Source organism: Columba livia, chromosome 5 (assembly GCF_036013475.1).
Source record: "Columba livia isolate bColLiv1 breed racing homer chromosome 5, bColLiv1.pat.W.v2, whole genome shotgun sequence".
Taxonomy (NCBI): Eukaryota; Metazoa; Chordata; class Aves; order Columbiformes; family Columbidae; genus Columba; species Columba livia.
Window position 1 is genome coordinate 45044061 of NC_088606.1, and position 25153 is coordinate 45069213.

A 25153-nucleotide genomic window follows, 5' to 3' on the forward strand; every position below is an offset into this window, starting at 1 on the left:
CTGAGATACACAAGATTATGCTTAATGATCTTCCATTTACACTACGGGAAAAAAGATCAAGGAAATTAAATGAAAACGTGCTTTCATAGGTTTATCTGTTTTATTACTTTAATAAATGTTACATTTCCTGTTATTAAATGTAAATATATACACAATAGCTTTTCACTCAAAGATCCATAATTAATAGAAATCAAAGGTCTCTGTTCATAATCTACTGTGCAAAACAAATTCATAGTGGGATTCGAACTTGCATTCAACAATACACTGTCTGTGGTGATGCTCATTCAAGGCATGAAACTGTCATACACCTTGCAATGAAAAATTTGTCAAGTCATCTTATTGGCTCACCTACAGGTTTACAGTTAGATGTTAATCTTTATGATACAGAAGTTGTATCAGATATAATGGGAGGGAGCATATAACTGGATTTCATTCTAATCCACAACAGGAGGCACCCATTCTCAGGGTGATTTAGCTCACCTTTTTTTCGTTTGTCAGTCACTCAATTGTGAAAGGTGACACACAGAGGATCAAACTCTCACCAGGTTTTCTTTCTGCTTCTTCTCAAGAGCGACCTAACAGTGTGATTACCTAGGGCTAGTTCCTGAAGTCTTTACATAAGGAAAATTCGCATAGGCCTCATGGAGTGTGTATCCTGCAAAACACCTGCCACAGACAGGACTTTATTACAGGAAGTGCAAAACAAAACTGCTGGGACAATTTAATTTTCCTTTCGTTCCATACCAGCTATTCCTTAATTTGTAAGCATACTTTAATCTGCATGGACAATCTTGGCATTTCTGCGTGAAGATGTGTGTGTTGGAAAGAAACAATGCTGTTACAGTAAGAGAAAAGAACACAGGTAATCAGAAGGAGGTTCAAGCACCACTCCTCCTTGGAGGAGTGCAACTCTACATTGTTAGAAAAAGCATGCACTTGCTGTGGCCACAACGCACTATTTTCTTCTATTGGCCCTCAAAGCACTTCTCACGCTGTTTGCAGGATAATAACAGGGCGCTGATTCTCACTCTTTTGTCTTCCAGCGGACCAGGCAATAAAGAGACAGGATATGACAAAAGCATCTGAAAAGCGAAAAAAGAACCAGTTTAGCTCTAGTAAGATATCTGCTACAAGTTAAAGACAAAACAAGAGCTGCAGTGAGGGACAGAAGGTAACAGTATGATCACCAGGATGACCAGGTATCGAGAACAGAAGTGGACTGGGCAGCTGGACACACGGCAGAGATCGGAGGAAAGGAGACAGGTCTTGGGCAACCTGCTGAAGGGAACAGACAACTTCTGACTGGATGTCCATGTAACCCACACTGCAGTCACCACGGGAAAGCTGCTGGTTTACAAACGGGTCAGAAATAAGGAAGCAAGTACATGGGTGCTATGGAAGATTCATTGGCCTTTGTCAGAGCCAACCTATCTTTTACAATCACATCCACCACCCACAGTACTGCAGCTGTGCTGCTCCTGAGACCTCTTGTCTGAATGACCTTCTTGTTGTGGGTCAGGACAGAACCTGCTCTGCTGTTCTGATAAATCCCTTGACAGAGAAGCACAGATACAGCAAGGCAGTCCTCAAGTTTTTTGTGTTAAAAAATAATACTGGTTATTCAACAGTGTAGCTATTTTTTATGCTCCCCTTTTCAGAGAGAAAGGCAGTCCTCTGAGAAGCTTACAGTCTACATTTAGAAGATGATGAGTCATAGGGAGGGAAAGGGACTCATTGGAAGGGAAAGAATTATACAAAGGTCAAGTGAGGGGTTTTGGATCTCTTGCTTATGGTCATCACACATTGCTGGGCAACAGACTTATCCTCCTTTTTAGGGTTAATCCTGGTCTTCCCATGAGCTTTGCAGGTCTGTTGCCATTTCCCATAAGCTGCTCCAAAGCCTAAAAGAGCACCCAGTCAGCTGAGCTGATGGGACTGACAGACATCTTTAACATACTCACACATCAGCATGCAGGGACATGTACATGAGGATACCTTGCCAAGGTCCCAGAGTTTCACATTCCCACAGCATCTTTTATCAGTTCGAGCATGTAGTCAGTTCCAGATGACTGCAGATGCAATCTGGTTCAGGGTGGTGATGCAATCTTAAGTCAACCTGCAACTCAGCTACATTGCTCCATCGCATGGAAGGTGGCCAAACTGTATGGCAGATCACAAAAGAGACAAAAGGGAAAGTATTCAGAAAAGCTAAAGGAGTGAAGACATGCTGGAGTAAAAAAAGCAACAGTAAGTAAAAATGAACAAACAATAAAGATATAGAACTACAGAAAGGAAGATATCAAAATGAGACATAAAGAAGGCAAAAATATAGCAGAAAGGAGAAATAAAATACAACAAATAGGGAGTAAAAGAGCATCCAAAAAGAAGAGCGATTCATTTTTTATTATTACATTTTTCCGTGACACTGCTGCCACAAATACCTCACAAGCAATCACACATCTCAGCGAGACCACATTCTCACATCTCACATGTACATCTTCCCTCCTGCCCCGCTCTCCCACTACCTGAAGAAGACACCTCCTCTCCCTCCAAGCTCCACAGCTGGGAACCACAGGCAGCCACTCACTGTGTGTACAGCAAGGCATGGCCGGGGGCCTCAGCGCTGGGGTCCCCTCCTCACGCCAGCCTGGCCAGCTCAGCCAGCAGTGCTGTCTGCTCCACAGCAACCCTGAGAACAGGATGGGGGACTGCCTGTTATCTGTGATGTGTCACATTTTTTCCTGCCACTGGGAAGAGGTGTAGTCATTTGTTTCATTAAATGGCATTCTTGTACCCAGTGCTAATTTAATCCTTTTACAAATATGTTTTTCATTCTTGCGAGTCAAGTGCAGCTCTCCCTCCTGTACAGTCATTCTGCTCTCATGCCTCTCTTACCACATTACTCACACTTATTGCAGTGAGGCCAAATGCAATAAAGGGTCTGGCTGTTGCAGTGCTGAGCACTGCGGTGTGTCTTTTGCCTAAATCCGCAGCCCCAAATTAAGACACCCCGCCTCAGTGTACACTGAAGGCAAAAAGAAGAATGGCATCTACACCGTCCCTCCTGCTAAGTGAAGAACTCTACAGGAACTAGTTGAACATGCCAATAAATCTCTCAAGACACCTCAAAGAGCAGTGGATCCTAATGCTGGGGTGAGGCAAGATACCTCATGTGGAATTCCCAATCCTCAGCCTTAGGCACCTACTCCATCCCCTTGCAGTGGTAACGGTACCCCTCCGAGCCTGCACAGTATTTAGCACTGACCCAGGAGCTCAGAATTTCCTCCTCTGCCTGACAGGGCTTTCACTAGCAAAGTGTCTTAAAAGAACGGTACAGATACATGCTGGGCGAGATGCTCTTGGTTGAAGCTGTTGCACAGGACACAGAATAACTGGTTTTCCATCAGCTGCAATGATGGGAGGCGAGGCCAGCAGGCCTGGAGGGGCTGGAAGAGACATTGCCAGTTCCACCCCACGCATAAATCTTAAGCATGTGTCTTTCGGCACATCTGGAAGCAGGTATTTACGTAACCCTCCTGACTCTTGGTGTGCTCCCAAGTAAGCAGGGGTTTGGGGTCTATGTTTTAGACTTGTGCCTCAACAGCGACAGCTCACTGGCTCTCAGCCCTTCCAGGACTCCTGTGGGCCTAACACAAGGCACCTCAGCACTCATGAAGGGGCATCCAACTCACCCAAACACTGAATAACCACAAAAGAGCTGATCATCCCTGCTCCAGAGAGCTTACAGGTGCAAGCGAGCTAGACAGCAGCAGGCTGAGAGAAAGGGATGGAACTGGTACCATTAAGTGCAATAATAAATATGCAAGCAAGTACAATTTTTTATTTGCATGTCTCTAATCTGGCAATTGCACACTTCTGACTTTAGTTTCTATGAGGACAGGAACCTGCCAACACAAGTCAGCTTTCCAACACAAGTCTTAGCTTTGAAATGAGTCATCCAGGCATTTTAGGTTACCACACTGTGTAACAGCTATCCAGCCCTTGTTTCTTTAATAAACCTTGGGCGTCTGCAACCTGTCCTATTTCAGGGATTAAAGTCCCACATTTCTCAACAACAAATGACTCCAGACAAATGTGGCAATGGAAGCTAAACAGAACCTAAAGCAAGACAGTAGCTGGCATATTAACTAGTTGAGTTCACAGTGTAAATTTAACATGCCACACAGATGCACACTGCTCTTCATGAGAAGGTCCAATCATTTCTCCTTAAGAACAGGAAACAATGCAAATGGCACTACAAACTTTATTACTTTATATAGGGATTTTTCACTTTTACCTACTACAGATTAACAGGTGAGTAATTAACTTGTAAAAACTCAGAATTCCTCTTTTTGTTGCCATTCCTCATGTAAAGTTCTAAGTGATTACAATGGGGAGCTCCTCTCATCATGCAAAGCAAGGAAAGGCTTGAATAGGACATGCATATAAAGGCAGGGGTTTTTTTTAATCATGAGCAATGCTTGAAATCAACTACTTCTCAAAAAAAATTCTAATAGTTGTGCATGCCACCAATCCAAGTGCAGCATGTGTTTAATGGAGAGACACAACATGGGCCATGGCAACAGAAGATTAACCTTCTTCAATCCTACAGCCCACTGAAATGTATTGATTTTGAGCTAAAAATATCATCTGTAGAAACAAAATTCTGTGTTCTCATTGTTTCATCCTTGATGTCTCTGCTACCTAGTTTCGTAACTGTAGCTAAGCGATACAGATACTTGTCCAGATAAAATTAACAAAGTTCAGGAATGCGTGTCCTTCATGCCACTGTCAACACTCAGTGTCACCCTGCATGATGTATTCACTTTCAGATGCACATGATGGACTACATTTGATAATACACCTTTGTATCCTCATCTATAACCTGTTGTTCATCCATTACACCGTATTATATACACTCAACCCTCTTTCACTGCATCCTTTTGTGGAGTATATTGAATGTGAGATTGTGTCTCTAGACCTCCCTCCACCCCCTCCAATGCATCTATTGTCCCTGAGGGAGCCCACCTAGCACAAGCTGGTTCATATCCATGGGACAGGAATCACGCGACATTCCCTCTCTTCCACGTAACTACTTCACCTCTTCCATATCCCCGTGTGCCAGCTTTGCTATCATATCCTTTTTAAAAAGATCTGTCTTCCACGAGTGTCTGCTCAAAGATCCACTTGCCAGAGACTTCTAGTGCCCATGCCATAATCCGGTACTTCTAGAAGACTTTGTCTGGGTCACTCCCAGTATTTCATGAACATGAATTATGCTTTGAAGAATGCCCGTTAAGTATGATGTATCACTCCCGGCTTGCCCATGAGAAAATGTGAGAGCAGAGATTTCAACTAGGACCCTACCAGGGACAGAAGTCGAGAGCATTCTCCTCTTGCTATTTCTATTCCTATAGATGCAGCTATAACAACAAAACCCAACAGCTTTTGTAACCAACTGTGTGACCACTTCAGAGGTACTGAAGAGGTACTGAGCTTTTTTTTTTTTTTTTTCCTATGGAAGGAGCTTATTGTTACCTCTCCTTTGACTGTATTTTCTTTCTGGAAATCAAAGGAAGTAAATTATGTAAGACAAAAGACACCATAATAATGTCCCCACCCAGAACGCCATCTATGCACGGGGTGTACGTAAATCACTATCCTTCTGGAGACGTCAAAGAAAATCTGAAGATTTACAGCAGTGATGATCTGGCTCCAAAGCATTCCTACAAATAATAACTAAAAACAAACAAACAACAATAATTAAAAAAAAAAAAAATCAACCCAAAAAATGCTGCTGCAAGCTGCAGTGAACCATCCCTTCCCCAGTCTACTGCTACCAAACCAAGCTCTGGCGTATTTTTATTTTTTTTAGTGTGTAAGTTCCAAGTACTTTCATATATTGATCCTCTGCTATTTTCACTCATCAGCAGCAGCATATGCAGCAGCGTAGGTGTATGTGTCCATATACATGTGTGTGGGTACACACATGTATGCATTCCTCTCAAACTAGTTTATATAAAAGCAGCAAAAGAATGGATTAGTCCTACTCTTAATAACAGCGTAATATTAAAATATTAGCTGGTTTGCTTTTGTTATTGAATCATGCAGATGTAATCATCAACCTTACCACATGAATGCTTCTCACTCCCATAGCTTTGCTCCTCTATTTCAAGAGGTGTAATACAGCACAAGAGAACGAAAACCTGGTGAAACTACTGGAAATGCCTCTTTTTGCAGCCAAAAACCTTGTAGCATGACATGGGCAAATCAGGTCACAAAATTTTCCTTTGCTGGAGTCTTAAAACTGCATGCCCACCACTTCAGCAACTTACTTCTGATTCAAAAAGGTCAAGAAAAGAACATGAGAAAGCATCTGCTATCTTTATGGAATCAGACTTACGATGGAAGAGAAAAATATTTTTCAGGAACTCAGGTTAAATAATGATCAAGTGTGCTTCATTCCATACTCAGAATCACTTTATGGTCACATTTCTGCCCTGTAAGTTTCCAGATTCTGTCTGTAGCTCGCATCCTACCATCTATTATAGAAAAAAATGTGCAAGAAACCATTTAGACATAATACATATTTCTTTTTTTTTTGTCTTCCAAGTCTTTCATACCGTGTCCTACCAAATGAGCCTTTCATTTTCACATGACTTGTTCACCTCTAGGGGGATGAAGGAAGTTTAATCCTTATAATCCATTTACTCCTCTGCTTCAGCAACTAGTGAAAGTACCAGTGGTAGCACTTAATGCATATATTGATGCTTAGATTGATTCCAGCACTTAATTTTCTGTTGACCACTGAATGGGAAGTTAGCCCCAAATTCCTTCTCTTCAAATAACATGTGACAGTTGTGGACTGAAAAATAAAATTAAAACGGATGACTGAGCAATGATTGTTCATCTCCCCGCTTTGTGGAAATTTCCCAAATAGCAAAAATGCCAATTAAAACCTAAAACGTCTGCCTAGAGTATGGTAACCTTGCCGGAAAGAAATGCTCTTTAATTTTAAGGTTCTTCTGTTAATTCTTCAGTGCTACATTTAAAAACTATATCGTCTAAAAGGCAGGAAAAATATACAAGGTCCCAGGTAGCATCCCAAGGGAGCTGATTATACACACATTTCAGAAGGCAATATTGTCTTGCCCTAGACAACGTTAGGTTTCTCACTGAAATAACTTTCCTAAAAACTGTTCCATGAAGAGTCCTACAACTAGCCCATGCAGGGACAAGAAGTCAGGCTGCACCGTGTGAGAACACCTTCAGCCAGTGTCCAAACCACGCAGTTTGTCTGCTCCCAGTGTTAAAGCCAGTGAGGTGCGGAACATCACTTCTCTTCTGCCAGCACAATTCGGAGCGTACAGGTAATCAGCACCTGACAGCAAATATAACCATACTTAAACTTCTTTCTCATTTGAAGCCACTCCAAAATACTGATGGTCTGATAGTTAGAACTCTTCCAGTAATTTCCAGCAAACTGTGTCCATTATCCCCTTTATATGCATTCGTTTTGCTTGTTTACACTAGTCTTGACCCTACATAATTATTTCCCTTCCCTATGTGAAAACTGCATAATTGTTACTTTTGTGTCTCTCCGTAAACAGTCTTTCTATTCCGCTGAACACATTCATGTGGTTCTTTTCTGCATCTGTTCTATCTGCTTGAATCCATTTATCTGAACATTGGTGACAGCTGGGCTACATGGGTGACAGTTGGGCTACAGATAAGGTCTCACTAACACCGTATACTTTGATATCAATATTTTCTGTACATAATGGAAATCCCTTCCCTAATATGACACCACCTTTCTTTTTTTTTTTTAATTTTCTCAGCCACATCATATAGCAGTACAGTGTCATTCTGCTGCTGACTACTACACAGACTACCAATTCACCACTAAAGTAATGAGCTCTTCTAGAATAAATTGTGATTAGCTTCTATTTGCATCCCTAACGCTTACTTAATTCTATTAATCTGAGTTTTGATTCATCTTGTTGGTACACGAATATTTCAATCCTCCTCTCTATTGATACAGTCCACCAGCTTTGCGTCCTAAGATTTCATCACCACAGTTCTTTTTCACTAGGGTCACTGGCAAAAAAATCAAATAATTTAAAATACAGTATTTGAAAAAAATCATTTTGCAGCCTCCTTTCCATTGCTATATTCTCTTTCCACCTATTATCTGCTAAAACTACACTGCATTTCACCCCACTTTTCTTTTTTCTGTCTTTTAGTTTGCCCTTCAAAAACTGCTCTATAGCTAAGTATATTATGACTATTAGATTAGATCATCTGTATTACAAGTCTTGTCCTTCCATTTGGTACCCTCAACTATTTGGCACCCTTTACATGTAGTTTTCACTACTTATATGTTATTTAAAGTTAGACCGTACATTTTGTAAAGGGGATATATTGTATTTATTGTGCTAATGCACTCCCATTGCCACTGAAGTAAGAAAATATAATCCAGTAAAATTAAAGTCCCATTGAAAGACTGGAAAGCCAATGGTTCTTTTCAGATGGGAACAGAGTGGCCCATACAGTAGAAAGTTTAAAAACACATTACAATGGATTATATGCATTTTCCTTGTCTTGAAGGCCTGTATTTTATTTTATTCTGGACTTGATGATTTTGTATCTCATCTTCAGCAGTTTAACTCTACAAGTCCAAACCACCAGGGGTTATAAAGCAGACACTTGGACAATTATCTCTTTTTTTTGTGTCTACCCCAATAATTTATTAAGTACTAGAACAACACCTTCCCTCCTTTTTTTTTTTCATTTCTTTGCCACCTTTCTACTAAGAATTACACCCACCTGCATATACTTTAAGGACTGTATTTCAGGTAATGATCACTGGGAAAATCTGGTGTGCTTTCTGACACAAATACACAAGTGTGTGTAGAGCTCCTCATATACCTACTCAATGAACTGTAATGTGTGCAATAAAAAACAAACTTATTACGGCATATTTCTCTTTCTTGTTTCATATCATGAGTGTTACTTTCTTTCCACACCTTCATTTATCAGTTAACCAATAAATTATGGTTTCTTCTGCATTTCAAGAGGACTACTATTACCAAGAAAAAGAAACCGCCTAACAAGAATCCTTCCCATTCCAGTCCCACGAGATGATTAAGCATTCTCAGCACTATATGCAGTTAACGACTGATGCATGGCACCACCCTCTTTCAACATTTGCCTTCCAAAGTTGAGGAAAAACAAACAAAATTTACTCTATTTACTACACACTGACTGATTTATAAAAGAAGGTACCTCCAGCTAAATAACAAACTCCTTTAAGACATCAGAATGTTTAACAAGAAGCTGATTTTGCACTTAGGGCCCACTATTAGCATAAATTAAATTAACATGTAATATTTTTCCTCCCTTTTTCTTCCTTTTCTGCTTTGTCCTCAGAGAAAACACCTTGCTATCAAGCAAACTACTAACTCCTGTTAGCTTCATGGGTTTGTCCCACTGTAACTTCAGCATACATCAGCAGCTTCATGCATCTTAATTCTTCTCTTTCACATTACAGAAAAAAAAAAAAAGGGGGGGGCGCGGCGAAAAACAAGCCACCAAACACAACACACTTGTAGCTAAAAGCTGAGACCCCTCCTGCCGCTTGCAAGCGTCCGCTACCCGAGCGAGCCGGCTCCCGGAGCAGACCACAGCCACCCGCGGCTGCCCGGTTTGACGCAGAGCTCACCAGAAAGCGGCAGCCGAACTGGGCTGACCGGAGCCCGTGAGGGAGCGTGTCGGCCGGGCCCCGAGCAGCCGCAGGTGCGGCCCCGGGGACGCAGAGCTCCGAGCAGGAGCCGTGCAGACGACCCGCGTTTGCAGCTGAAGAAAAGCAGAGTCCCGCTCTGGAGGAAGAGCCTTTGAGCGAGCCCGCTGGCGAGCGCTCCGGGCCGGCTTTGAGACTGGTTTTGCGCCGCCACCACCCACGGGCCCCCTCCCGCCCCATCGGCAGCCGCGCCCGGCCGCGGGGAGCTCACTCGGGGCTGGTGGCTGAGGGGGACCCAGCCGCACGGTCCTTACCCACCCCCCGGCGGGCACGAAGGGCCAGCGCCTCCGCCGGCACCAGCGCACGACAGGACGAGCCGGAGACACCCAGCCTGGCTGGCTCTGGGGGAAAAGGACAAGCGGCCACTGACCTGCCGGCGCCTGAGGCGGGCGTCCTGGCTGGGCCGCGCCGGCGCCGCAGGGCCGGTCCTCACGGCGCGGGGGATAAAGCCGGCGCTCCTGAAGCTACACCGGCCAGGCTCAGTGAACACGGGCCACCTCAGCACGGCGGCTGAGAACAGGCGGGCCTGGGGCGCCCAGCCTGGCCGCGCTCCCACCTGCCAAGAGAGCCGGCCCGCCATGCCTGCTGGGCGCCGCGGCGGCGTTTACGACAGCTCCCGGCATGCCGCGCCGCCTACAACTCCCAGCCTGCCCGGCCCCGCCGCCGTTAACCCTCTGCGGCGCCGAAGCACCTCCGCAGCCGCTGGCCCCCCCGCCCAGCGCTACCACTTCCTCGCGGTGGGCCCTGTGCTATAGGCCGCCTCGGGCCCCGGCCCAGCTCCGCCGCGGCCCGCGGAGGGAGGGCAGCCGTTCGCCCCCGGCCCGGCCTGGCCCGCCGGCGGTGCTCGCTCCGAGCGCCCGGCCCGGCCCGGCCCGCTGGTGCTGTGGCCGGTTCCTGCACTCCTGCAGCGTGGTGTCTGGTCCCAACTACTGCTGTGTGTCAGTCGCCGCGGTGGTATTCACTGCCCACTCCCTGCCAGCTAATAAAAAGCAGGTGAAAGAAACATCTTTTTCCAACTGTGGTTTGGTTTTATTTTGTTTGTCTGTTTTCTTTAAAAAAAAAAATTGTTTCAAAAGACAAATTGTAATAAGTAAATTAACTCAAAAAATGGCCTTAACAACTCCCAGAAAACTTCGGGACAAAGTTACCAGGAAATGCTGGGTTATCCAGCAATGAAAACAATGCGAAAACTCGGTCACGTTGTCATGTTTTGTCCTCCCTCCCATATACTCTTCGTGTAGGTTCTCAGGGTACATATGACTAACACGTACAGCACTTTCTCGGCTCCTCTCTCAAAATAGGTAGCAAATGATGTGAATACAACTAACCCGCTGCAAACTAAAAAATAACCCAGAGAGTCAGAATCCATTTTTAAAGTAAGAGAGGGTCTGGGGCAGACAGCCCAAGTTATGCAGAAGCAGCACTTCAGCCTAAAATGCACTGGGGCTCGCCCGAGCCCCCTCCACGGCTTGGTATCTGCGCCCCGAGACGCCCTCAAAAGCACACAGAGCTTCTCCCCTATACGTCTGTTTTATTTGAGATATTTTTTATGAAAGCCTTGTGCAGCAAATACAAGTCAAATGGCTCTAATTTGTAGTGCTACAAAGTGTAGCATGCTCAGACGTGTAACTGCTTGACAGACTACACAGAAATCTGGCTTATGCTCCAACCCCTGAAACAAATGCAAATACCCAGAAATATTCTGCTATTTCTCCGAAATTAAAATACAAGTAAAACAAACCTACTGCCAGATTTTTCTTGCAAATACTTATTTTTTTAAAAGAAACCACTACAAATTTATTTCAGACCATAAACAACACAGAGGAAAAAAAACACGTTTCTTATTTTTTTTTTTAGAAAAAAAAAAGTATCTATAAGAAACACATATATATAGCTCTTTTTTTAAAGTTTATTTTTTAATACCTTGTCCCTTAAATCAGCCTACAAGCCAATAGCTTTATCTAGAGAAAACACAATTGGAAGCCTTTTTTATGTTGTACTGTTTTTCAGACACTTACAGGAGGTTTTTAAAGACAATTCACAGCTACAATATTCCAAATGGCACAAATAAAATTATTTAGAATTTATTCCTCACTGTAGCAATTTTTCCTTTGGTATATTTTTCAAAATTTCCTGGGAAAACACAGTCAATTGCCGTCTAGCTTAGCGTACCTACACTGTTACCTCTTTCTCTACATTTTCCCTTTACAAATCCACCACAAAGATTCTATAAGTATTTTACATATAGATAATGAAGACTTAAAAAGGACAATACCACAAGAGAAATGCTCAAAAACAAACTGAAGGTGTAAATGACCTCCTCCCATGTTCCAGATGTACCTACAAAATCCCTGCTTACTCGTACAGGATTATACATTCCATTATGAGTCTGGCCTTTTTAAATTTTGTACTATTTTAACACCCCAAATTTATAGATTTTAAAAATTGGCATGTTAAAAGGGCTTTATTTAAGGATTTCAATGAAAATAGTGTTATGTTTTGTCATATTACCATAATCCTTCTTTTTAAATCTCTTAGAATTTCAGTATAACCTAATTAAGTAATTTTAAGTAAGTCTTAACCCAAATACATAGATCTAATAAAAATGTATTTTGCAAACAGGGAAAATGGATTTCTAAAATAGATTCCTCAGCTATGAAGAAAGATGCTGAAACATTTTCTCCCCACAAACTTTGAGATCTGAACTATTTCACAGCACTTACAATTAAAAACCTAAATACTCCTAAGAAAACAAATTTCACCAAATAGCAAGCATAATGTTTCATTCTAATTGTATTTGTTTATTCCTTTTATTTTTTAAATAAATCTTTCATTTTTCCTTGTCAAAAAGGAGGGAGACTAGAGGAAGGAAAAAAAACCTGCAAAATCCTACGTACCTATCTTCACATATTGTTTATTTCAAAGCTCTTCTAACAGCAGTTTTTGCTGGTTTTAGATATTGTATATTATTTTGCCAGTGGAAATATTATTATTTAGAATTTTGCCTTTTAAAAAGCTACAGAACAACATTATAGATTTTAGAGACTTCTAAACATTTTTAATCTCTCTCTTTTTTAAATGTTACAAACAACCCATTTGGTAAATGGAATTTACATTTCTCTCTTGTCTAAATTATCGGAGTTGAATCAACAATTCAAAACAGAAAGAACAAGTGATGTACCGTAATATAATAGCAAGCCCAACACTTTAACACAGCTCCTCTCTCTATTGGTGTATAATAAGCTTACATGAAGTATAAAATATCCCAGAAATATAGTCTCTTTCCACATCAGAAAATTGTACTTACTGACTAATTTGACCTCAAGGAATTGCATTTGCTCAACAAGCATCCTATCTATAGCCTTATGCCATTTACTGACTCTTGCTTAATTAACCAGCATGCTTTGAAAACAAGTATCATTCCTTCAACTTAATCAAAACAGACTATTTTTAATTGCTACCACAACAAATATGTTTGTCAACAAAATAAAGCCACGTACAATTAGAAAGAACTATACTTTTTAGCCCTGTCTTTGACCAACCACAGATTACAGCATCCACTTCCAGTTTATTTGCTATTCTAATACAAGGTGAATTGAAACACGCACTACAGCTCACAAATACATCTATCTTTCTATAATATCCTATCATTTGCATCTTTTAACGGGAAAATCCAGTATACCACCATCAGCACTGCTGCTCTCCTGCAACCAACCGGCCTTCAGAAGGACTTGGCATTAACTTCCCTCCCTCACAACACTTTGCCTTCTCACCTCTCTCAAAATAAAACGAAAATATTTGGGTTTGTCTGAAATGTCAATAAACTCCAAAAGCAGAAAGGCCAAAAGGTCAAGTATTATTTAATCCAAACAGAAAACTTATTTTCTCTCTGTCTTGAAAGCTGTCAGTAACAGCAGGTTACCTGAGGAGTGATGCTCGCTTCCCTTGGACGGCCGTCCTTCTGTCCGGAACATGGGCTGTGCCACGCTCCCTATAACATAAGAGAAAATACATTAAAATTACTATATGCTTAAACCCATTTCTGCACATTCAAATTATCCGGCCGTCACAAGGCTTTGTATCTCTTGGTCTGAAAAGCATTTTTAAAACTCCTATTTAATTCTAATTAGGGCTTTCAAAATTGTTTTTGATAAGTCAGGTACATGTGTCAAAAATTAGCTCCATACACGGCCAACTGAAGTACCAGATTCTCCGCACCTGTTTTTTGGTTCTTAGAGGCCTGTATACTGCTGCATGTGCCATGTCATCCGCAACATTTCAACCTGCAAATGGCATGATCTTATTTAAAAAAAAAGAAAAAAAATAAAATATTTTACATATATTGAAATCTAGTTTTTTTAAAGCCATTTACATGAGGGACAGAGTCCTGAGATACTCCCTCCCATGGCAACTTTTCCTTCTCCTGTTGTAAAAGCTGAATGCCTTCTCAGATACATACAGTGTTTGCTTTACTCAATTTTCTGTGATTTGTGTTATTTTGTACTTATTTGTGATGCTGCAGAATTTATACAGGCCTGTAGTTTTGACACTTTTGTCTCCTCCCCTCACCTATGAGGAAACTACCAGTTAAAATCACTGTACACCATTTTTATGCCCTTTTTCCCTCTATGCTTTTTGAAACAAATGTGAGAGAAAAAAAAAGTTAAGATAATAAGTACAAATTTACAGTGTGCTAGATTTACAGAAAAGCCCTTGTTTCAGTTTGTCGTTTAATAAGCATTATCAATGTAAGTCATGGTCAGAAAGCCTCAGCACTGTTGGGTGTAGTATTTATGACTAAACTGCCATTTAAAAAAAATAAAAAATAAAAAAAATCTGCCTGTGTTGAAATCTTTTCTTCCATCTTTTACCCTTTTCCTTCCACATATTTTACCCTCCTTATACTGCTTAGATCCTAGCAGACTGTTGCCACGTGTATTTTTCCACCCAATTTCCTAGACATTGACAAATGTGAACCAAGGAAGCATTTTGCACGACGTTAACTTATCTAAACCACTTCTTTCTTCCATTCACTCTTTTTCTCCATGGCACCCTATGCTTTTTTTTACCCTCTGCTGTTTCTGTGTTTTCTGTACTTTTGTCTCCTGCTGATCCTATCAGACCGGGCAGGAAGAACTGAATGTTTCTCTCTCCCATTTGCCACACTGTCTCTCACTTTTTTCTGTGTTTTACAGATCCAACACATTCTACTGCCATTTTCATATGTTTTTAGAGATACTTTTTTTTTCCTCTCTAGGAACTTGCTGATTACAGTCACCAATACTTTGCAAAGCCAGGTGAGCCCTGTCCTGCTCTAGTACATGCTCCTGTCAGCACACTAAGTGTAAATGACTTGCAAGCCTCTAAAGCAACACATGAAAAAGGAATAGGGGGTAACCTGTAGAGATGCCCCTTAACATCACAGAGAAAAAAACCAGACATTTTTAACTGATTCTGACTTTTTTAAGAGATACCATCAAAAGAAAACACCTATCTTAGAGGAAATCTTTATCTAGATCACTAGCAACACTTTTCTACAGTAATAAAAGTAAAAAGAATTTAAAAATTCAAATTTACTGTCCAGCATCACCTGTTTAGGATTTACTTTTCTGTATGTCACTCAGCCTGGGGAGTGAAAGTTGCCTGTTGGTTTCACTTTTGTTCTCAGCCAGTTTCACTTTCATGCACTGGCAGAATCTTCTATATTTTCAGTTCAGCAATGTTAAAGACATTTACATTTTTAAACAATGCTCATTACACTTCTAATATGAACAATTTATGGCCTTCCCTTTCCCAGGACACTTAGAAAAATAATTTGAGGGCCTCAACGTAATGGGCAGCATCCTTCTAAAGGAGCAGCTTTCCCCTGTCGTATATTAGGTTGTGGTCTGCTCCTTCTTTCCCTGAAATAAATAGGAAACACGCCATTAACTTCACTGACAGCAGGATCAGGCCTCTGAGTTAGTAATCTACAACAAAAGAAATGCCATATGCTGACCAATATATTGCTTATAACATACAGTGCTTGTCTTCAATTACTGTCCTGTGCAAACTCAAGGGAAAAAACAGCTCTTGCATTTATTTTTCTGTATGCTTTTAAATTAGTGATAAATATCCTTCTTGGCACAGGCCATAGGAAATTAGAGGGTGTCTATTCACTTTGGCTTGCGTGGGGGGGAGACACTGTATCTCCCTGTTACCAACTGCAAATGAGTATTTCTCCTCCTCATGCCAAGCGCCAGCTCTATGAAACACTCCAGCCGATTCAGAACTGTCACTGTCTTGCACCAAGACCTTGTTTAATCAAAGTTTCCAAAGCAGATACTTGTGTAAACTTCATTTTACACAATGCTTTCGGAAACCAGAACTCTCAACAGCGGGGGGGGGGAGAAGGCTTCCATTTATATTTTCAAAACCTGCATGTTCCTTTCTCTATTACTTTCCCCTGCCTATGGGACAGGCTCCAAAACGCAGCTGTGAACTCACACGTATGTGCAGGTAGGCATATATTCATACAATGAATACGCTACCAAAGCACTGCAATTTCTGTCTTTGTAGACATAAGGGTTTCTGAGACACTGAGACTTAATGGAAAGACTTAAGGGTTTATAGGAGCCATGCAACTTTCACTTTTTCAACTTCTTTTCTAGAAATTGTGTGTCCCACAAGCACATACAGACACTGTCACTAGCTGCTTACAGATATTATTGTCCTATTTACATGCCAAAAGTTAAATCTTAAAAGCTTACATATGCAACTCCTGTGAGAATACTTGTATCTCAGTTTTATTTACCCCACTGCTTTATTTCACCATATGAAATGTGAATAAAAAATGGGGAATTGCATTGTCATCACGTACCCATCTGCTTCACAGACATACACTTTTCTATCCAAGTAGACTGTGATACAATATATTTGACTTATCCCCCCACACATCTAGACACGAGCAGCTTCCACAGCACCACATAGCACGTGTTCCCATTCCCTCTTTTCCCAGGTGCCACTACAGAGGAGTAACCGCTCTCTCAAAGAACTTCCCTCTGCCCTCTCTCTCTACCTCCACCTCTCCTCCCCCTTTCCCAGAAGACATCTATGTTTCCAAGGCCAATTAAGCATGAGACTTACACACACACGTTTAAGTGTATAAACACACTCCCCATGTTCAGTGGGTGTATTCACTCGCCTAGGCCAACCATGCCTTGCCGTGCTTCAGTGCCATACAAAGACAGACCCCTACAATTGCCCGGGTCACAGCGAACACCAGAAAGCATGGTCACACCACCAACTTCTGCAGACTCACAACATGCTACCTGTATGTCCCAGTGTAGCCACAGACTCCATAAATGCCCAAATTCACTCTTTCCTAAATGCAATGTCTAAGCCTCGTTCGTCCCCAGTTTCCAAATTTGCAATGGAGATGTTGATACAGTGTTTTGGCGGGAATTAGCTATCACACAGGTTTTGCATCAGCCTTTCTCATGGGGCTGCATCTCCCACAGTGATAAAGTGTCCTGGGAGAAAGATGTTGCTACCACTAGTTTTCACCGCATTAGCTTTTAGGGCAAAGACCCTGAATTGTAACAATTTCTTTAAGACATGATGAAGCTTAATTTCAGTGCGCACTTGCGATATCAGTAAATATCCATCAATTAATATTGGTGTATCGTTATAAATGCGATAAATAATTACAGGCAAATACAATGGCCTGTTTCAAAATGGTTACTTAAAAGGATGTGTTTTGTAACTTAGCCTTACTCTTAAATGCTGCTCTTGATGCACTCGTATAAATTCTTTCTTTCTGAAACAATATGCCCCGTATTTTACCTGGCTTTTATACGAATATTTACTATACATTTTTGTGTTACTTAAACTAACCAGATAATTTTAGCTGTGAGATTACTACTTATCTTTTGTCTTCCGATTTTCAGGATATTAAGGCCTCGCAGCAAGTATTATCTTGAATAAACCCTTTGAAATTAGTGTGGCATAGGGGCACACAAGAAAGACAACGGAAAGAGGGCTGGTGTTCTTTCAAAGACAATGTTATACTAATTCCCTAAGTGCAAAGAAGGGAGGTCCCCTGGAGGTGCCTTGCTGAGCCACACCAGCAGTCCTGAAGGGCTCTGCAGTCCCCACTTGGGGTTCCCAATGGCCTGCAGCCGCCTCCTGCCAGGTCCTGCTGCAGTACAAGAGGTTATTGCAGGGCCAGCCTGCTCCTCTCTCCTTTACTCAGCTGTGAACAAGGAGCAGAGCAACTATTAACAAATACTCATTAATCTATTTGTTTTGGAAGGCATCAGGCATAACCCCTAGTGCTATTAATAGTCACATTATTAATAATAATTGTAGTGGAGGGTAACTGTCATGAGAGGTAGGTTAAACAGAGGAACAGAGATGTGAACAGGTCAAAGAGTATCAGTGATAGGTGTAGAGAGTACAGCCTGGGATCACTGGCTTTTCGCCTCCTATTCACTTTACTTCAGCCTCAAATTCACCAGACTTTCGCTGTCTTTACTTTTTCCTGATCTCTTAAGCAGTGCCCTGGTCCTGGCTCAATGGAGCATTCACACAGGAGAGACCAAGATGAGCAGTGCAACAGCCTGGCCAGCTGCTGGGGTCCATGGAGAGCATCCCAGTCACCTTAAGGACCCCCCACTCATGCCTGTGAGCCAACAGCATCTCACTGTTTGTACAATGGGGTTGACAGAGGTACAGTGAATATGACAACACCGGTATTATATATGTCATCTGGCCCTATTTTAAACAACCAATGTAACACAATAGATTTCCAGTACAATCTTTTCCAACTTGTAACTAAAGACCATCTGAGGAAGACACCTAAAACAATATACACAGAACATAAGAACAAAACTGCTTCAATTTTTTCCTTAATTTTAGAACAAATATACCAGCATCAAACCCTCTTTTTATCACCCATATCCTTGCCAAGAATAATTTTGTTTGAAGAGGAACATGAGAGAAAGATGGCTGTAACTCAGATAATCATATGGACTATCACGGAATTATGTAGGTCCTTTGTCAACATCAACAGACCTTCACTGCATCCAGGTTCACCAACCCTGGTTTATGTCACTTTCTAAAGTGGTGTTGGTAGGGAATTCATCACTAGACGGGATGTTCACCTCTGCTAAAGAAGCTTTTCTCAAACTATAGGTTGCGAAAGGACATAATGATAATCACAGTGTTAGAAAGAACAAACTTTGTCAGCAGTAGCTCAGTTTTTGACAGCAAGGGACTGAGAAGTTCCTGCAAGTAACCAGGGTAGCCACCAGGCTGTGGACTACCTTGGCTTTCTGGCAGCAAGTCCAGTCGCCCTGGAAAAGTGAGAGAGTTCTCAGGCAATAATTACAGAAACTTAGTCCCTATTATTGCAAAAAGGAAGAATTTAAGACAATAACAGGGAGAGAGGTGAATCAAAAAGGAAGTCACAGATTCAAAAAGTTTGATAAATACTGACCTAATGAACACAATGACACTGCATACAGCAGATGGCAAAAAAGGAAATACATATAGTGCCTGCTAACAGGAAAAGGAACCGCAGCACAGGTACTGAGCACTTGATCCCTATGAGATTAGAAAAAAGAAACACAAAACTTTTCCTAGTGATGGGCTGACTGGTAAAGATTTATCAGACTTGATCAATTAACAGCACTTCATTTAGGGAACACCTCTTTGCCATATATTCAGTATCCTTCTACAATTAAAAAGCAGGACATGATCCTCATAGTCCAAAAGCATTAGTCCTCTGAATGAATTATTAGTGGAGAATGGGAAGGAACTACACACCACTCGTCTCAGCTGGAAGAAGTGCTCAGCATGTCTAAAAATCCTGCGGACTTTGAATGTCTCAAAATGTATTGTGACCTTGGTACCTGTCATTTATTTTGGCTTGTAAGAAGACAGCTGATGAGCTTGCTCAGTTTCCCTCTCCCTTTTTGAAGGGCTTTGGCTATGAAAACAACTTATTGCCAAACAGCCCTTCTATTTTCTTTTGTGCTTACACCAGTTTTGTACACTCTCAAGGTCCTTCCCCAACTGCAGCTTGGGGAAGATGGGATGTCATTTCTCCTACAGCCAATCTGATAATGATATATTTTACTTATTTCTACATGTCATTTGACATTCCAGGGCACCTAGGCAAATGGCATATATTCAGCCCACCATAATAAATTAAACTGCTTGCAAAAGATAAAATGCCCCTTATTTCTCCTGCTTTCTTAACAAGCTGGCATAATAAATAACATCTCCTGGTCAAAAAAAGGTTGCTAGAAATTTTTGTTTGTATCATAATGAAGGTCAGAAGCCAGACCAACAGAGGATGACCAAAACATCAATTTTTATCCTCAGGATGACCATGTGAAAACACACTATATCTAGTCCTCAAGAATGCATATTCATGGGTTCTAAACCAACCTGTGCCCACCTAAACTTGGGACATATGGTACAGCCATCCCTTTCCTGGACACCAAGTCTTGCCATTCGCAAAGAGCAAAGCACACTTGTTAGTACTGAACAAGTGAGGGGCTTTCCAATAGTGCAGTGCTAAGCATGACATAACAATTTAAATGGAATGAAACAAAAAACAATAGGCTTCCATGATTTTTTTTTTTTTTTTTTAAAAAGTGCTCTCTAAAAATTACACTATCAATCCTACAGATTTTTATGAAAAATGAGGCTCTGTCGGTCTTTCCCATGGACAATTCTTACTGTCCTGTATGATTTTGCAGCCCCTCAACATTAACAGTTGAGCATTTCATAAAAAAGGTTTACATGATTTGTCTAAATACTGTAGGACTTTGAGTCATGTCTGACAGCAACCAAGTCTTCTCCAGCTGCCCAAACATAGTTAAAACCATCAGGAATCAGTCAAGGGGGCAGAAGAAAAAAATTTGGCCTGAAATTTATCCACACATTGTCAATTAATTACAGGTATGTCTGTAAACGGTGGTTGTGAACCCAAGTACTCAGTCCTGATCAAAGCAGTATGAAGTGGCCACTTCACATAGGTTAAAGTAAGGTATTTCTGCTCAGGTTTTATTCCTCTCACAATAATGTTACTGAAGCTGGTCTTACTGTGTTTTGTGAAGGGACCCGACTAGCTGCCGGAGTATGAAGTCAAACAAAAGAGAAGGTTCGAGCAGATTAATCCAAACTTCACTCTGCTACTCTTCTCAAATAAACTAGACACAGGGAGAACACTCATCTGTGTGCAACTAGTGGACTCTGGAATTCCAGAAAAGGACCTTCATATACGGGAAAAGTTCTTAATTTTAATTAAGTTTGGAAAATTAGGCACATGTGGAGCCCCCACAGATGGCAAGTGAACTTGTCAGCATCCACCTGCTTTTTACCAATTGTTGAACAGTTTAGATCAGCCATCAATACCTTGTAGCTTCATGTTACTTTCCATCTCACATGGGTAAGGAATAAATGCACCAGCAGCCAGGTGACATATTATCTATTTTATATGGAGTTTGTTCTACATATCAATACTGGGGAGGGGGGAGCAAAAAACAGTAGCTTTCTATTCCTAAAGCTTCAGTTTCATTTAAGTAAGCAGACAGACTAACCACAAAACCCAACCTACATATAATCCCATACGCAGAATTACTCTGCTAAATACAACCTGATTAAAACAGCTGCGCTGTGCACTAGAACGCAACCAAATTATTTTTACCCCAAATTTCTGGAGGACCAAGCAAATGCAGTCAGGTCCCCGGGACGTGGCCGGGTGCCCATGGCAGAGGCGGCAGTGCTGAGGGTGACGGGCCTGTCCCCAGCTCGGCCTGGACCTCCGGCCCCACAGGGCCACACGCCGTCAGGCTGCAGCACAGCAAGTCACTGACAAACTGTTGGCTGTATCTATGTACAGCAGACAGTCCATATAATTTCTCATCTGCACACCTATGATTTTAGATGAATTTAAATTGTATATCTTCAGCAGTTTACAAAGAAGTTTGGCGTTAACGCACTTAAATCCAGATATCCTTGTATTCTGACTGCTTTCCTTTCGGTTCCCATTAGATGTCCTTGTGCACATAGTGCCACCTCATCTTATATCCCTACATCATGAAATACAGATTTGCTGCATTATTATAACAAAACAATGGTGAAGATTATTTTAATCGTTGCTTTAAATCTTGAAAGCATGAGGCCTGGTTGTTTAAGCAACATTCTATACTGTAAGTATAATGACCATTAAAACTAAGAGTTAATAACTAACACCACAATTTGCAACCTCTGATAAACACTGCGGCCAATTAAATGGATTTTTTTCAGTGAAATAAATGTATTTAATGGTCTATTTTAGGTTAAAAAATGCATATTAGTAGCAGCCTGTCATTATTACCCCACGGATCTGTGTTACAGAAACACAGGATTTGATGGGAGTTGGGAAACCATACTAATCAGAGTCCTATTTCTCCCCTCTCCCAAATTAACCAGGAGGAAAAAGGGAAAAGGAAAACTTAATGAAAGCTATATTAATCAGTTCTCATCCTGACAGGATGGATTTTTAGACCAGAGACCAAGCAATTGGGTATTCTTTGTTTGAAACACATTAACAATGAAAACTGTGCCAAAAGTACTAGTATTCGTAAATAGACTAAAAATCTAGATAGCTGTAGTAGAAAAAAGTATTAAAATCCGAACCTCTAATACAAATATTCCTCTGGTTATAAGGTTACAGCCACAAATGAGGATATTGCATTACAAATCCTGCAGTATCTGCCTTGCCTAATCTTATGCGATCATCAGTAGGACTTTTGACTGCAAGTCTTCGTCTTATATTTATGGTGTCCTATAGAAGAAATTAATATCAAATTACATAATAATGGTTTACTGTAATAATAATCTATAGCAGAATCTTCATCACTGGGAATTTTTAAATTAATGGATTACATTAAATCATCTTCCACATCTCCCTTATTTTAATGTGAAATATTGAAATTTTAGGAAACTTTTTTTGGGACTTAAACTGGAAATATGTTTGACCCTTTTAGCAACTTTGGCATTATTTCTAGGGAGCAAAAAGAACACATAATTTGTGTGATAGGAGAACAAAACATTTTTTTAAAAAAAGAAGTTATAGAAGTATGCATTTGTGAATTTGTTCTGGAGAATTTACAATTCGCCTCTAAAACTGCTCATTAATAAATAAAGAATGAAGCATATTACTAATACATCAATTCTGTTGTCCATATTGGGCTTACACTATGGCTCACATAGCTCACTTTCTAATGAATGAAATATTTAATAACTTAATCATATTTAAGCTTATTAACACATCTTTTAAAAGCACACAATTTAACTGAAGCACATACAATTAGCAAACTCAAATTTAAGGTAGCGTTTCAGTCGAAACTGTAGTCAAAGAAGTTGGACGTTGTTCCTAACATTTATGTTTATGTCCTGCCACTACACTGAGCCGGCTCTGAGCTTGTTCCCACTTCAGATCATACTGTACCTACCTTCTATTTAATTTGTAAAGTCTAGCTTATTGTACTGATTATAGCACCAATATGACCATAAACAGATGCCCACTGATTTAAAAGTTACATGAAAATAATTATTTTCCTTGGAAAAATCACTTTTGTGAAGTTCATGTCTCCATCGATCAGATATATGCAGTTATTCTTTTCCAAGGTAAATATTTACATTTACTTAGTACATTAAAACATATTTTTTTAAAGTGGTTTCAATTAAATTTAAGGAGCTGACCAGTCTTCTGAAAAGCTAAGCTCTGTGGTAGAACTCTCATTATGAGTTTTAATGGCATTCTTTGAATTTGAACACATTACCAAAGTGAGAAAACTGTCTTCCCCCCTTAAAAAATTTCAGCAGACATTTAAAAATATTTTTATTTGATTATGGGTTTTTTTTTTGTTTGCTTTTGTTCCTTTAAATTCCTTCCCTTACTTCAAGGACTTCAATTGCCTAAAGTTACTTGTGCAAAATTGCTGTATATCTCCTTCTGTCAGTAATTTATTTCAATATCAAAACAAAATGAATATTTATTCTTTATTATAAATTTCAGAAATAACACGAATACCATGTTTATTATTCTGGAAGCCATAAAAGGAAAAAACTCCAAGAATATGAAGTAGAAACTGAAAAGAGAGCTTCCAGACACATAATCCTTATGGAACTGTTGACATATATTAATTATTACAAATACTTTTATTTGGATAAAACTTCATGTAGACTATTTATATAGCTTATTGTTCTATTAAATAAGTCTCAGTTAAACTTACAAATAAGTATGATGTAACCCTGTCTGCTCAGTCGGTTTAATGAGATATGAACTATCTATAAATAGAAATCTTTTATCGTAAGAAGATTTATAAATAACCTATACATAATAGGCAAAAATGTATCAAACCACATTCAAAGGTTTAGAAACATTTTTAAAGTTTTTAAGGAAGATTTGAAACAGATTTTTTAAATCTCAGTTTATTTTCATTGCTAACTGCTTAAAAGCCTTAAGAAAGAACAAGCCCCCCCACTAAGATTCAACAATGCAAATTAATGTTCCTAATAATTGTAACTGTATCTACATCCATATGTTTTTTTAATTATTATGTACAGTATTCAGTTTGAAAAAGGGCTGTATTCCAGCTGTAGTCAGTTCTAAGTAAGATGATATTATATCTTTCAAAAAGCTTCTTACGTAAATGAACTTTAAAAAACTGTTCAAATAATTTCCTATTAGCAATTTCAAAATTAAAAAAAAAAAAAATCTTCAGGAGAAGAAGAATTTGTGAATTATGATCGAGGGTTTTTTTTTTTCTTCCCTGTAGAAAAAGTCAATGGCAATTTTTGCCAAAGAAGAAAAAGCAGAACTTTTTAATAGAAATAAATTCAGTAAGGAGGAGTAATGATTCTAATACTTTAGTCTGTAAGTCACATGAATTAGTATGAACTAGAGGAATCCACAGGATAGTACTGAACCCAAACTGACTTCTGTTTATATGTTTGCCCTTATCAAAGTATTTTCTCTTTGTACAAACTGTAAGTTTTAATACTACAAATTACCCCTCTTTGAAGGTTGTCTCTGCCTGCTACTTAAACAATGTATTTACTAAACTATGAATTTAAACTCACAAAAACAATTTCTTTTTAAATGTCTGAAAGACAAAATTTCTATATTTTATGAAAATAAGTTCTTTCTTCATTAAAAGGTATCTCTGCTTTATTTTCTACTGCTAACATTAAAATGCCAATACTTAAATAACCAAGTTTTAGATTCAACAGCTAGATCTAATTGTTCTAATTGTCAAAACATATTTCTGCCTTTATTCTACAAGAGCAGGGCTTTATTTGTTTCAGATTCTA

At 40.0% G+C, this 25153-nt stretch overlaps 1 protein-coding gene across 6 annotated transcripts in view; it reads right to left on the bottom strand.

Annotated features, from left to right (window-relative positions):
* Positions 1–81: 81 nt before the first annotated feature.
* The window catches only part of LOC135579593 (uncharacterized), a 76622-nt gene continuing 51550 nt past the window's right edge, over positions 82–25153 (bottom strand). For 2 of the 6 annotated variants that reach the window (XR_010473029.1, XR_010473028.1), the window contains exons 3-6: positions 13722–13790; positions 3693–3774; positions 1996–2160; positions 82–1082 (exon numbers count right to left, since the gene is read on the bottom strand). Coding sequence is in view for 2 of the 6 variants with exons in the window: in XM_065064775.1 (XP_064920847.1) it covers positions 2039–2160; positions 13722–13790 (191 nt within the window). In the remaining 4 variants the exon portion in view is untranslated. Of the gene's footprint in view, positions 1083–1961; positions 2161–3692; positions 3775–13721; positions 13791–25153 lie in introns of all 6 variants that reach the window. The other 4 variants (XR_010473030.1, XR_010473027.1, XM_065064775.1 and 1 more) reach the window with 2 other exon arrangements.